This window comes from Homarus americanus, unplaced genomic scaffold (genome assembly GCF_018991925.1).
Source record: "Homarus americanus isolate GMGI-L3 unplaced genomic scaffold, GMGI_Hamer_2.0 scaffold48375, whole genome shotgun sequence".
Classification (NCBI taxonomy): domain Eukaryota; kingdom Metazoa; phylum Arthropoda; class Malacostraca; order Decapoda; family Nephropidae; genus Homarus; species Homarus americanus.
In genome coordinates this window covers 1-12,643 of record NW_024725821.1, presented here as the reverse complement: position 1 = coordinate 12,643, position 12,643 = coordinate 1, and the positions used below count along the sequence as shown (strand labels likewise).

General features: G+C 37.7%; 1 protein-coding gene across 1 annotated transcript; it reads left to right on the top strand.

Annotated features, from left to right (window-relative positions):
- Nucleotides 1-6,598: 6,598 nt before the first annotated feature.
- LOC121865299 (early growth response protein 1-like) lies at nucleotides 6,599-6,973 on the top strand (the record flags this gene model as incomplete). The annotated part of the gene is given in 1 exon segment (XM_042364641.1): nucleotides 6,599-6,973. A coding segment is annotated over 1 exon segment (339 nt), but the record flags the coding sequence as incomplete, so codon positions are not given.
- Between the last annotated feature and the right edge of the window lie 5,670 nt (nucleotides 6,974-12,643).

Sequence of the window (12,643 nt, the reverse complement as noted above, 5' to 3'; positions counted from 1 at the left end):
AGGCACATGTCACTGACCCACATCGGGGCCTGGGGGGTGAAAATGTAATAGTAATAATAATTATAATAATACAGGTAGTAATAATAATGATAATACAGTAATAATAATAATTATTCATAGTAAATAAAAATTTTAATATAAAATACACAAAAATATAATAAGAATGATAACAATAATACTGTAATAATGAAATAATAATAATAAAGAAATACAAGAATGAAAAAAAAAGATCAAGTGAGAAACATAACCTAGACCCATAAATTATTATTATTATTATTATTATTATTATTATTATTATTATTATTATTATTATTATTATTATTATTATTATTATTAATATATTTTAGCCCCCAGGCCCCAATGTGAGTCAGTGACCTGCTGTGCCCAGGTGGGCTGATCCCTGTAAAAAAAAAAAAAAAAAAAACTAACCATTCTGAAATCCGAAAAATTCCAAAAACCGAAATGCATCTGGTCCCAAGGATTTCGGATAAGGGATTGTCAACCTGTAATACAAGAAATTTGTCTGTTCCCTTATCACAGAAGTCAATGTGTACTCTTTAGAAGGGACGGGTAGGCCATTTCCAGGTTTTCAAAGGTGTGCTGGGTGGCATACTCCTAACATTCTGACAAACAGAGCACTCACGTACCATCATTTCTATTTCACCATCCAGTTTAGGCCACCAAACAAAACTTCTGGCCAGTGCTTTCATAGCACATATACCTGGATGTTCAAAATGCAGTTCATTCAAAATTTGCCCTCTAAAACACTGTGGAATTAACACTCTCATACCCCACAACACACATCCCTGTTCTACTGATAATTGACATCTCCTTAAATGATACGGTTGAAAGTCTAAGGATGGACAAATCTCTGGCCATCCATTTAGTGTATACTCCAGGACTCTTCCTAATACAACATCTTTCCTAGTTTCATGAGCAATCATTCCGGAGGTGACTGGAAAATCTTCTGCTATCATGGTTACAGCATAAACCTTAGGCTCTACTCCATCTTTTGATCCACTTCATAGCAACCTTGGCAAAGCATCTGCATTGGAATGATCATCTGAATGTCTGTACTGTATCTCATAGTCATATGCCGACAATATCAAAGCCCATCTCTGCATTCTTGCTGCAGCAAGTGTAGGAACAGGTGATTTAGGACCCAAAATTGCCAAGAGACGCTTGTGATCAGTTATTAAAACAAAATTCCTCCCATATAGATACTGGTGAAATTTCTTTACTCCAAATATGATAGACAAAGCCTCTTTCTCTATTTGTGCATAATTTTTCTCGCTTTGGGTAAGAGTTCTCGAGGCATATGCAATGGGTCTTTCTTCACCGTTATCCATTATGTGACTTATGAGAGCACCTAATCCATAGTCCGATGCATCACAAGCAAGCTTTAGTGTTCTACTGGTATCATAGTGGACCAAAACATCAGTACTAGTCAGAGCAGCTTTACAATCTTCAAATGACTTCTGAGTTGCACTGTTCCATTTCCATGGTATCCCTTTCTTTAATAGTTCATGCAGAGGGGCTAAAACTGATGAAAGTCCACTCAAGAACCTTGAATAATACTGTATCATACCTAGGAAAGCTTTCAATTCACTGACATTTTTTGGAGCAGGTAAATTTACTATGGCTCCTACTTTATCTTCTACAGGTCTCAGCCCTTCTGCATTCACTTTGTAGCCAAGATAAGTTACTTCTTTAGCTAGGAATGAACATTTGCTCTTGTTGAGCCTGATATTGTGTGCCAACAATCTTTCGAATACTGTGGCTAGGGTTTTGACATGATTTTGGATGTCACTGTCAACAATAAGGACATCATCCTGAAAACATAACACATTGGGAAGACCCACAAGAATTTTGTCCATGATGCACTGAAATAACTTTGGTGCACTTTTAACACCATAAGGCAACCTTTTGAACCTATACAATCCTTTATGAGTGTTGATGGAAAGGTAATGTGTTGACTTTCAGCATCAACAGAGACCTGAGCATATGCTTGGGACAAGTCTAACTCAGTGAAAATGGTTCCACCTGTTAGTGCAGCAAACAAATCTTGAGATGTGGGCAAGGGATATTGCTCATCCTCAACAGCTTGATTAATGGTAACTTTATAATCACCACATAGTCTAACAGATTTATCAGCTTTAGGTACAATTACTATTGGAGCAGCCCAATTGCTCTTGGTAGTTTTCACAATAATTCTCTCACTCACAAGTCTGTCTAATTCCTTCTCAACCTCACCTTTCAATGCATAAGGAACAGGTCTGGACTTAGCATGTATGGGTGTAACATCATTGTCAATGGTGATATGAGCTTCATAACCCTTTATACCATCTTGTCCCTTTACAAATAAAATCTTGTATTTTTCAAGCAATTTCTCAAGACCTGGAATACTGTTACACATTCTAACACTAAATATCTCCTTCCAGTCCATCTCAAGTTCACACAACCAGTTCTTACCTAACAAAGTTGGTCTATTCACATAACTAGCTATAATTAATGGCAACTTTAAATTCTGATTTTTGTACTTTACCTCACACTCTAATTTACCTTCTGTGTTCCAAATCTCCCCAGTAGAAGTTCTCAACTTGACTCCTGAGTCTTCTAAAGGCACATGTGCAAATAATTTCTCATACATATCTTTACTCATTATGGAGAAATCAGCTGCAGTATCCATTTCCATGGTTACAGGTGTGTCATTAATACACAAGTCCACATTATACCTATGTTTAACTTTCTCTTCACGACTGGTGTAAATAGTAAACACATGGGCACTCTCATCATTATCAGTTCCAAAATTATTAACACTCTCATGAATACTGTTTTTCATTTCCTTCTCTCCACCTTCAATGACATACTCTACCTTTATCACTTCTACAGGCAGGAGCAATATGTCCAATACGTTGACAATTGTAACATTTTGAATTCTTTAACTTACACTGAAAGCTTTCATGTTTCCCTCGGCACCTCTTACATTTTAAATCAGCATGTGTTCCTTGTTTTGTGGTATACTTATTCCTTTTAGCTACAGTTACTTTACACACTGAGCCACTACTGCTAACTGTTTCACTACCAGCATTGGGAACAAATTCTCTGGTGTTTTTCTCGGCCAATTCCATGCTTGTAGCTATCTGACATGCACTTTCAAAAGTTAAGTTAGTGGTGTTCATTAACTTATTCTGTATTTTTTCATAATTCAGGCCTATCACAAACCTGTCTCTTAGAGTTCGGTTCAAGAACTGTCCAAAGTTACAGTGAATGGATAACTTCTTCAAAGCTACTATATAATTACTTACTGATTCATCTTTACCTCTATCTCTTGTGCCAAATCTATAACTTTCAGCGATCTCAAGTGGAGCAGGATCAAAATATTGCTTCAGAATCTTGGTACTCTGAATCAGTGAGGAGTCCCTGGGTTTGTCTGGAGTAAGCAGATTGACCAGAGTAGAATAAACATTAGCTCCTACCTCTGTCAAAAAGATTGCTTTCCTTTTCTCTTGAACGGCATTCTTCTTCTGAGCATCACCACCGTCGTCCATTAATTCATTTGCCAGAAAGAAGAAGTCCATTCTCTCACAATATGATGTGAAATCTTCCTTGTCTGCATCATACTCCCCCACTCGTCCGATGTATCCACTGACGCCAGCCATGGTTGCTCTCTTCACTTAAATTCTCCAGGTTCAGAGTAGCCTTCCCTTCAGTGGTCACTATCCTCTCTTCAAGGACTTCACCAACACTTTGTGAATCCCATCCTCGTTGCCAGTGTAGTATCTTGCGTTATTTAATGGGAGAATGACAAGCACATGGTCAGTCTGGCTGGGCGTTTATTCTCTGTTCTTGGTTACAACGTGCCTAACACATTTCGTGTTAACACAAGCCTAAACACTTTCTGACTTTGGTAAGAAGTAACATAATATATAATATATATATTCAATAAAGGCAGCATATAAACATACATATATATAACACCTGCCAGGGCCCAGCCTAGGCTCTTATGTTTTAAAAGCTTTTTGGCTAAGAAAATTTTTCACTGTACAGTAGAACGTCGATATAACACGATATGCATTCCAAGGGAGGTTGCTTTAAACTGAATTCGCACTAAATCGAAGTTTTGTTTCAATGGAATAATTTAGTTTGGTACTTAAGAGAAACACAAAATACTAAAAAGACTGACAGTCTACCCAGATGCACCTCAGCCCATCTCCTAGAATAAACAAAACATTGTTTTTTGTAGTATTATGTTAAAACAAACACTCATAAATCAGCACAGCTAAATTTAAGGGATGCGAAATGGTCTGTTTACTGGCTGGGAAGATGGGGGGTTGGGGGGAGGGGTGGGGGAGGTAGGGAGGTGAGGTGATATGTTTGACAGTTGATGCCAAGGTCTAGTGCTTATTTATTTATCTGTCCTTAAGAGTGACTTTAAGTTTTTCTCTTATAAAATGTCACTGAAATGACACGGGAGAATATAATTAACATTGCTGGAATTCTTATAAGATAGTGATTAATTTGAATATAAACATGCTATAGCTCGCATTAGACATACAAATTTTAGTTCTAATTTAAAAAAATTATTACAAAGAGCAAAATTTTTTATCTCCTGTTCAAAATACATGATGTTTATATTCAAATTATTTGCTGTCTTGCAAAGATTCCAGCAATAAAAATTATATTCTCCTAACTTTAGTCTGTGACATTATATAAAATAAAAACTTTTAGCCTAAAACACCAAAAACCCGGCTGGGAAGATGGGAAGGAGGGAGGGAGGGAGGGAGGGAAGTGACAGTGACATGTTCGACAGTTGAGTTTATGTTTTTTGCTTATAAAATGTCACAGAAGTGACCGGGGAGAATATAATTTACATTGCTGGACTTCTTATAAGATTGTGATTAATTTGAATATAAACATGCTATAGTTTGGACTCGACAAAAATTTTAGTAATCATTTAGTACATTATTTTGAGTACATGTACAGTACAGCTTTGCCCTAAGGACAGTGTAGCATGCCCAGAGAAACATTAGGCTTAAAATTTTAAAAATGATGCAGCAGATTGACTCGCGCAAAATAGGAAAGATTCGCTTTAAATTAAAAATATTGTCCTTAATTGTGGGTGTCGCTTTAAATCAATAATCTTATATTGAATTGCTTGAAATCGACATTTTGCTGTACTGTATTACTATGGGAAAACCAAGCTGAGCAGAATATATGGAATATTTACTAGTACAGTACTGTACATCTTCTGGACAAGTGGCTTTTGAAATTTCTTGTCTTCCCATTACTTTTTTTCATCTGCCCTGACAAATTATGGAGGAAATTTGCTCATTGTTTTTTATGGGAAAATTTAAGTAAACATCTTAAAATATTCAAATTTATTGGGTGTATCAACTCACAGGTCATCCTTTTACCCTCACCCTTCTCTATCCATTGGCAGTTGAAGAACCCGGCAAATTTTCCTTATTTCTTATTAATGTTGATGTTTTCACTTCAATTTGTAGTACAACTCTTCTTACACAACACTCAATTGGAGCTTTTATACAGATTTTCACATCAGGTCTTTGTGAGAATAAACAAATAGAAAAAGTGGGATAAGCTGTGATTTCACTGAGGCTGTAGAATGCACATAGGCTTTCTTGGTAGGTCAGGTCATTGTGGGAACAGAAAAGTCAGAGATTAGCTCAGTTGTGACATCATGATATGGCATAAGGTCAAGCACATCTCCCCCTCTCCTGTCATCTGGTTGGTTGAGGGACCTCACTGGTTAAACATGTATGGGGAGGTGGGGTTGGATAACACATGACAAATTTCAAGCTGAACAGTATTTTGCATGTCTTTTAAGTTACTTTTGCTAAATAATATTAAGTTATTTAATTTCCCAAACTTTATTACACTTTCCAAATCGCATAATGTGAAATATACTGTATACTATCATTAAGCAGCTGGCAACAAGTACTGTACAGTATATTATAGGTAGGAGCGGGTGCTAGACTCAGGTCCTGTACTGTACAATATTCCATTTTTATGTCCATCACCTTACAGTACTACTGTAATGTAGATTACACAAGTTATAGACACTACTGTAATACAGTAGTGTCTATAACTTGTGTAATCTACATTATTTTTCAGAAAATTTCCCAAAACAACTAATTTATTACTCATGATTGAGAATATGTGGTTATGACTATTCCAGGGGCATATGTTGTTTGTACTTAGTTCTGTTTTATATACGATCTCCTCTCTCCCACTTATGTGTGGAGTGGATCTAGAGGTAGAGGGGAAATAATTGTGGGGAACAATCCAAAACTTGTGAAGAAAGTTACCTGAAAGGGCTAGAACAACAAGATGAATTAGCCACACACACATACATATTATCATATTCGTTGTTATTATTATTATTATTATTACTGCTACAATATGTGGAAAATAAACTCCTAACTTGGTCTAATATCCTTCTGATGAGGATTGATATCTATTAAAGACTTGTCAGGGTTTATAGGTATGTTTAAGCAAGCTTACCTGTGTTGTTTATACTGAAGTGTTGTGTTATATTAATCCTCCAATTGTGACAACAAATTATTTCTTCTTTCAGACAGATCCCTTGGTCACAAGACATCAACAGCAGGTTATTATCAGTGGAACAGATGACCTCACAGATAATGGAAGACCAAGGGGCCAACACTACTGTCAATATTGTTCCAAGTCCTTCAACTACAGCAATGACCTAGAACGTCACATTAGAATTCACACTGGCGAGAAACCATTTGCTTGTCCATACTGTCCATATCGTGCTACTGTTAAAGGAAACTTGAGCCAACACATAAGAACTCACACTGGAGAAGAGCCTTTTGCATGTTCATTTTGCCCATACCGTGCAAAGACCAGCAGTAACCTGAAGACACACATTTTCCATAAACACGGAAAACATTGAATCTGTAAATCTTTAATAAAAATTTGGAATTTTGTATCAAAACCCTTTTATACTCTATTCATATGAAATGTAGCAAGTTTGCATTATATACAATACTTACATTCCTATAGTACATACAGTGGTCCCTCGGTTAACGAGCACAATCAGTTCCAGCAGGTTGCTCGTTTACCGAAACCATTGTTTCAATGGGTTTTGGGTAATTGGTTCCAGCTCACCGAAAATTGCCTAAATTCAACAAAAAAGGTAGAAAAGTACCCCCCCCCATCTTCCCAGCCAGTAAACAGACCATTTTGCATCCCTCAATTTTAGCTGTGTTGACTTATGAGTGTTTGTTTTAACATAATACTACAAAAAAATTTTTTTGTTTATTCTAAGAGATGGGCTGAGGTGCATCTAGGTAGACTCTCAGTCTTTTTAGTATTTTGTGATTCTCTCAAGTACCAAACTAAATTATTCCATTGAAACAACACTTCGATTTAGTGCGAATTCGGTTTAAAGGACCTCTCTTGGAACCTATCTCGTGTTATATTGTGTTATATTGACGTTCTACCTTACCTGTCAGTGAAAGGCTATGACCACATATACAGGTGTGATCCAAAAGTTCTCTGACTGGCTTCATAAAACCTTTCTCTTAGCAGATATTGAATTTGAATCTTCAGCAGGTACTCACCTTGGTTATAAGTTGTTTACTGCATCGATTTGGCGGGAATCTGTGGTGCCAACTTGCCATAGTGCAGCTTTGTGTGAGTGCGTGTACCGGCTCATCTGCTAAGTTGAGTCAGTCGTCACTCAACCCTCAACATGGAGGGAAGTATTGAGCAATGGTGCACCATCAGATTTTGCTTCAGACTAGGAAAAAATGTTGCAGAAATCCATGAAATGATCAAGAAAGCCTACAAAGATGAAGCAATGTTTTCAGATGGTACAAGAGCTTCAAACAGTGGTGCACCTCCTTTGAAAATTAGCATCGTTCTGGGCGGTCTTCCACTGAAAGAAATGATGAGGATGTCCATGAAAATGACCAGCTTGTCCATGAAGATCGAAGGGTGACAATCCGTGAGATTTCCGAGCAATTAGACCTCTCATATGGAAATGTTAACTGGATTCTGACTGACAATCGGCAATTGGCTCCTTCACCAGGACAACGCACCTGCACACACTGCCGTCTCCGTGAACGATTTTCTACAAATTGGTCCCAACAGGAGGCATATTAATATGATCAGCACCAATTGTGACAAGTTAACTTATCATAAGTCAAGTCACATACAACAGCCTGATGTGAGAAGGTTACTACAGTTATGCGAGTGATTCCACAGTGACGTAAAGTTAAAGCTATGTTCGGTGGATTTGGCATCTTGTGTACCGCCGACAAGGCCGTGGGATCATAAGACTCGTCTTGCCCGTGGTGCCCACCGTTTCTGTGTGGATGTCAGTTACACTAGAATAACCCGTTATGGTGCATCTTTCTTTCCTCACACAGCCAAACTGTGGAATGCTCTGCCTTCTTCTGTGTTTCCATACTCATACGATCTGTCTCACTTCAAAAAGCTGGTTTTCCGGCATCTTCAAGGTGTAAATTAATATAATCTTTTTCTTTTCTACTTTTAATTTATTTTTACTCTTATTTTTTCTTCCCCTAGGCCCCATTGTGGGTTGATGGCCTTTGCCCGGGTGGGCTATTCCCCGTAAAAAAAGAAAAGAAAAAAAGAAAAAAAGTAATATTCTTCATAACAGTGTTAACCCAAAGACCACACTAACTATGTACTTGTATTTTCTAATGATTACATTTTTTATTTCCTTATGTTAAAACCATTATTGTTTCATACAGTGTTTAGGTAATACAGTACTGGACACAGTGGCGGCTCGTGACTAATTCGTGGGGGGTGCTGCTTCAAAATTTTTGTAAGAATTATTTTAATATTGTGTAAGACACACACACACAGAAATACAGTATGTATATATATATATATATATATATATATATATATATATATATATATATATATATATATATATATATATATATATATATATATTGATAAAATCACACGGGAAAAAGGGAAACAGCGGAGCACCTTAGCTTTCGTCTTTATTCAAGACATCTTCAGAGGCAACTGGATTACATGGACAGAGAGAGGCTTAAATATGCAGGGTGACCTTATTAAACATGAGGTCAGGTCATAATGATGTCATCCACTAATCCCCACACCAACACACACGTAGAGGAGCTTAAGAGAAGGGGGCGACGTGACTAGTCAGGTCAGGTCAAAAATAAGGGACCCACTAAATAACTATCCTACATCTAGATCAAAGGTTTTCAAAGCATTTTTAACCTTGAGCCACTGACAAATAAATTTATGTAACATATTATCAGTTTTTAACTGACCATCACTAATGTTTATTGATTTTAATTCCTTAATCAAACTAGCTTCAACCAGAAGTCTTTCTGTGACACAAGATGATTTAAATACTTCTAAGCTTTTTTTCCCAAGCAATGGGGTGATTATTATTCCTAACATGAACGAACAGGGCACTGCTTTCAGATGCTGTTCTGATATTATACTTATGTTGTTTGATTCTGAGCTGCAGTGTTTTTCCTGTCTGTCCTACATAATTACAATTACATTTGCTACAAGGAATACAATATATATATATATATATATATATATATATATATATATATATATATATATATATATATATATATATATATATATATATATATATATATATATATATATATATTAATAAAACAAACAGACAAACACACACACTTTGGTCTGACAAACATTTATATAGAACAAAATGTTTTTGTAGCGTTGCGATATATAATATATCCCAATTTCAGCAAATTTGAAGTAAAAATAAGGGAGCTGTTGCAGTTAGAAGAACTGTTTGGGAGGCGCTATTACAGTTAGCCGCTGGAGGCGCTGCGGACAACCAGGGGACGCTGTTCAGTTGGCACTATATCAGAAAATCTTTACTAACCCAAGTAGATTATGTGGCCAAAGTTTCATAATTCTTTACAAATGTGAACAATCATGCCTATTTTATGTATCTTTCCGCCCCTGATAACGAGGCGAAAATGAGCAATATTCTGAACAGATATTTTTCTTAAGTTTTCTCAACCAAAATCTTAAAACATGATACCCAAGGCACCGACTATCTACAGAGATAGTGAAGAAAATGGATTAATCGAGTTAGTAGTAATTAGTTACGACGTTAGCAAACAAATAGATAAACTAAAACCTATTAAGTCGCTCGGTCCTGATGAGATATTTGCTAGAGCTAGAGTATTAAAGGAATGTAAGGAACAACTTACCAGTAGTATGCCCTTAGTAAACGTATTTAACATGTCATTAAAAACGTGTATAGTAACAGAATTTAACTATTGTCCAATCAGTTTAACCTAAATTATAGTCAAACTGCTGGAAGCAATAGTTTCAACCTCATTTCGAAATCACAAGTTGGCGTTCATATCTGACAGATATATTCCCATTCTTTTCAATTGTATTCGAATCAGTTGATGCCGAACACACTTGTGATGTGGTTCACCTTATATTTTGTAAAGCCTTCGACAGAGTCTCCCCATGAGAGACTGAAACGTAAAGTAAGGGCTTGGAGAAGGTCGTGGCCCCAAGTGCTCCCGTTAGTGACCAAGGAAAATGGCCGCCTTGGATCGTTGTGTCTTGGGGAAGAGGAGCATGGTGTGAGGAAAGACGACCTACTGGCCACTCTGTTAAGGCAGCTGGGGCAGTTGAGGAGTGAGCTTGACACTCTAAAGGGGGAAAATAAAGCCCTCAGGACTGAACTCCTTCAGGTAGGTGTCCTGCCAAGCAGGACACCTGCGAAGGAGGAGCAGGAGTGGAGAGTGGTTATCTCCAAGGGGACTAGGGTCAGATTCAGGAAAGCTGACCAGGGTGTGGAGTGTAGTAACCCATACCAGGTGCAGGAGGAAGCTGGCGAGGAAGAGAAGAGGCAGGACGGTATGGAGCAAGGAGAGGAAAGGGCAGTTGTACAAAAACCTGCCCACAGGTAAGGTCGTGGTAGTTGGGGACACCCAGGTGAGGTTTTTAGATAGGACATTTTGTGTAAGAGATAGGAAACGTAAGACTAGGGTGTGTTTTCCTGGGGCTGGGATAGTGCATGTAGCTGAGAGGATAGATAGGGATTTATCAGGGGAGGGTACCAATCCAGTAGTGTGTCTTAGTGTGGGAGGAAACGACATAGGAAAGGTTAGGAGTGAGGAACTTTTCAAGAGGTATAGGGAGGCGCTGGGGAAGATTAGAGATAGGGGAGGGATCCCGATAGTATGTGGTGTCTTGCCTAGAATAGGGGTTGGTCGTGAATGGCTATAAATTGCCAACTGGAAAAACATTGTGCAAACAATGGTTGGGCATTCATTGATAACTGGCAACGATTCTATGGCAACGACTACCTGTACAGTCGTGACGGAGTACACTTGTCTCGTGCGGGGGTAAAGACGTTGTCTGCATCCTTGGAGTGTGAAATTGTTACTCCAAAGGGGGGGTTTCGCCAGTAGAGAGAGGTCTGGGTAAGTGGGAGTCAAAAAACAAGCTGGTCCTGGGAAGTAAAATTGGTTACTCAGGATAAGGGGTAAAACAGGACCAGGGAAGGGTAGGTTTAAATGTATACTATACAAACAGTAGGAGCGTTCGAAATAAAATAGACTTGCTGAGAGCGGTTGTATGTACCGAGAATGTAGACGTCATAGCAATCACCGAAACTTGGATGAATCTGGCGAGCAAAATTTTTTTTATCAGAGTACCACATAGAAGGGTACAACCTTTTTCACAAGGATAGGGAAGGTAGGAAGGGGGGAGGGGTCGCGCTCTTTGTCAAGTATACATTAAAATGTATTAATAATTCAATAAAGGGTGAAATAGGAACCGAGTCTGTATGGGTAGAAATCACGGAAGGAAGAGAAAACTAATTATGGGGGTGATTTACAGGCCTCCAAGTCTTGGGAAGGAAGCCGCTCAGCCCATATGGCAGGAAATGAGTAGGGCAGCAAAATATAACAACCTGTGCATTATGGGGGATTTCAACTTCAGAAATATTGACTGGGACAACATTGTAGGTGACTATGAATCTGAAGACTTCCTAGTCGCAGTACAGGACAATTTTTTGAAACAACTAATTACAGAACCTACTAGAGGTGACAATATATTAGACCTAGGATTGAACAAAATAAAGAAAAATATTATCAGAGATATCACAGGTAGGGAAGAACTAGTAACAGTGATCACAGAGAAATCAGGTTCACCTGCAATTGGGAAAACAAAAACAATGATATTATGGTCAGAGTCCCAAACTTTCGGTTGTGAATACTCAGGGGTTAAGAAGGTACCTAGGTGAGGTCATCACCTGGGAACAGTCAATAGTCACCAGTAGGAAGGGGTGAAAGTCATAGATGACACAACAATTGATCATGATTATAATATATTCACTAGTATACTACATAAAGCACAAGAACAAAATATACCATACAGAAAAATTAGGTCAAATAAGAATGAGCCAAGGTGGATGACCAGAAAACTTAAAACATGACATAGGAATAAAGAAAGGAATTTATAAGAAATTAAAGGGAGGGGAGGAGCAGCTCAGAAATAGGTATAATGAACTATCTAGGAATGTTAAGAAAAATGTAAAGAAAGCAAAGAGAGACTATGAAGTCAAAATAGC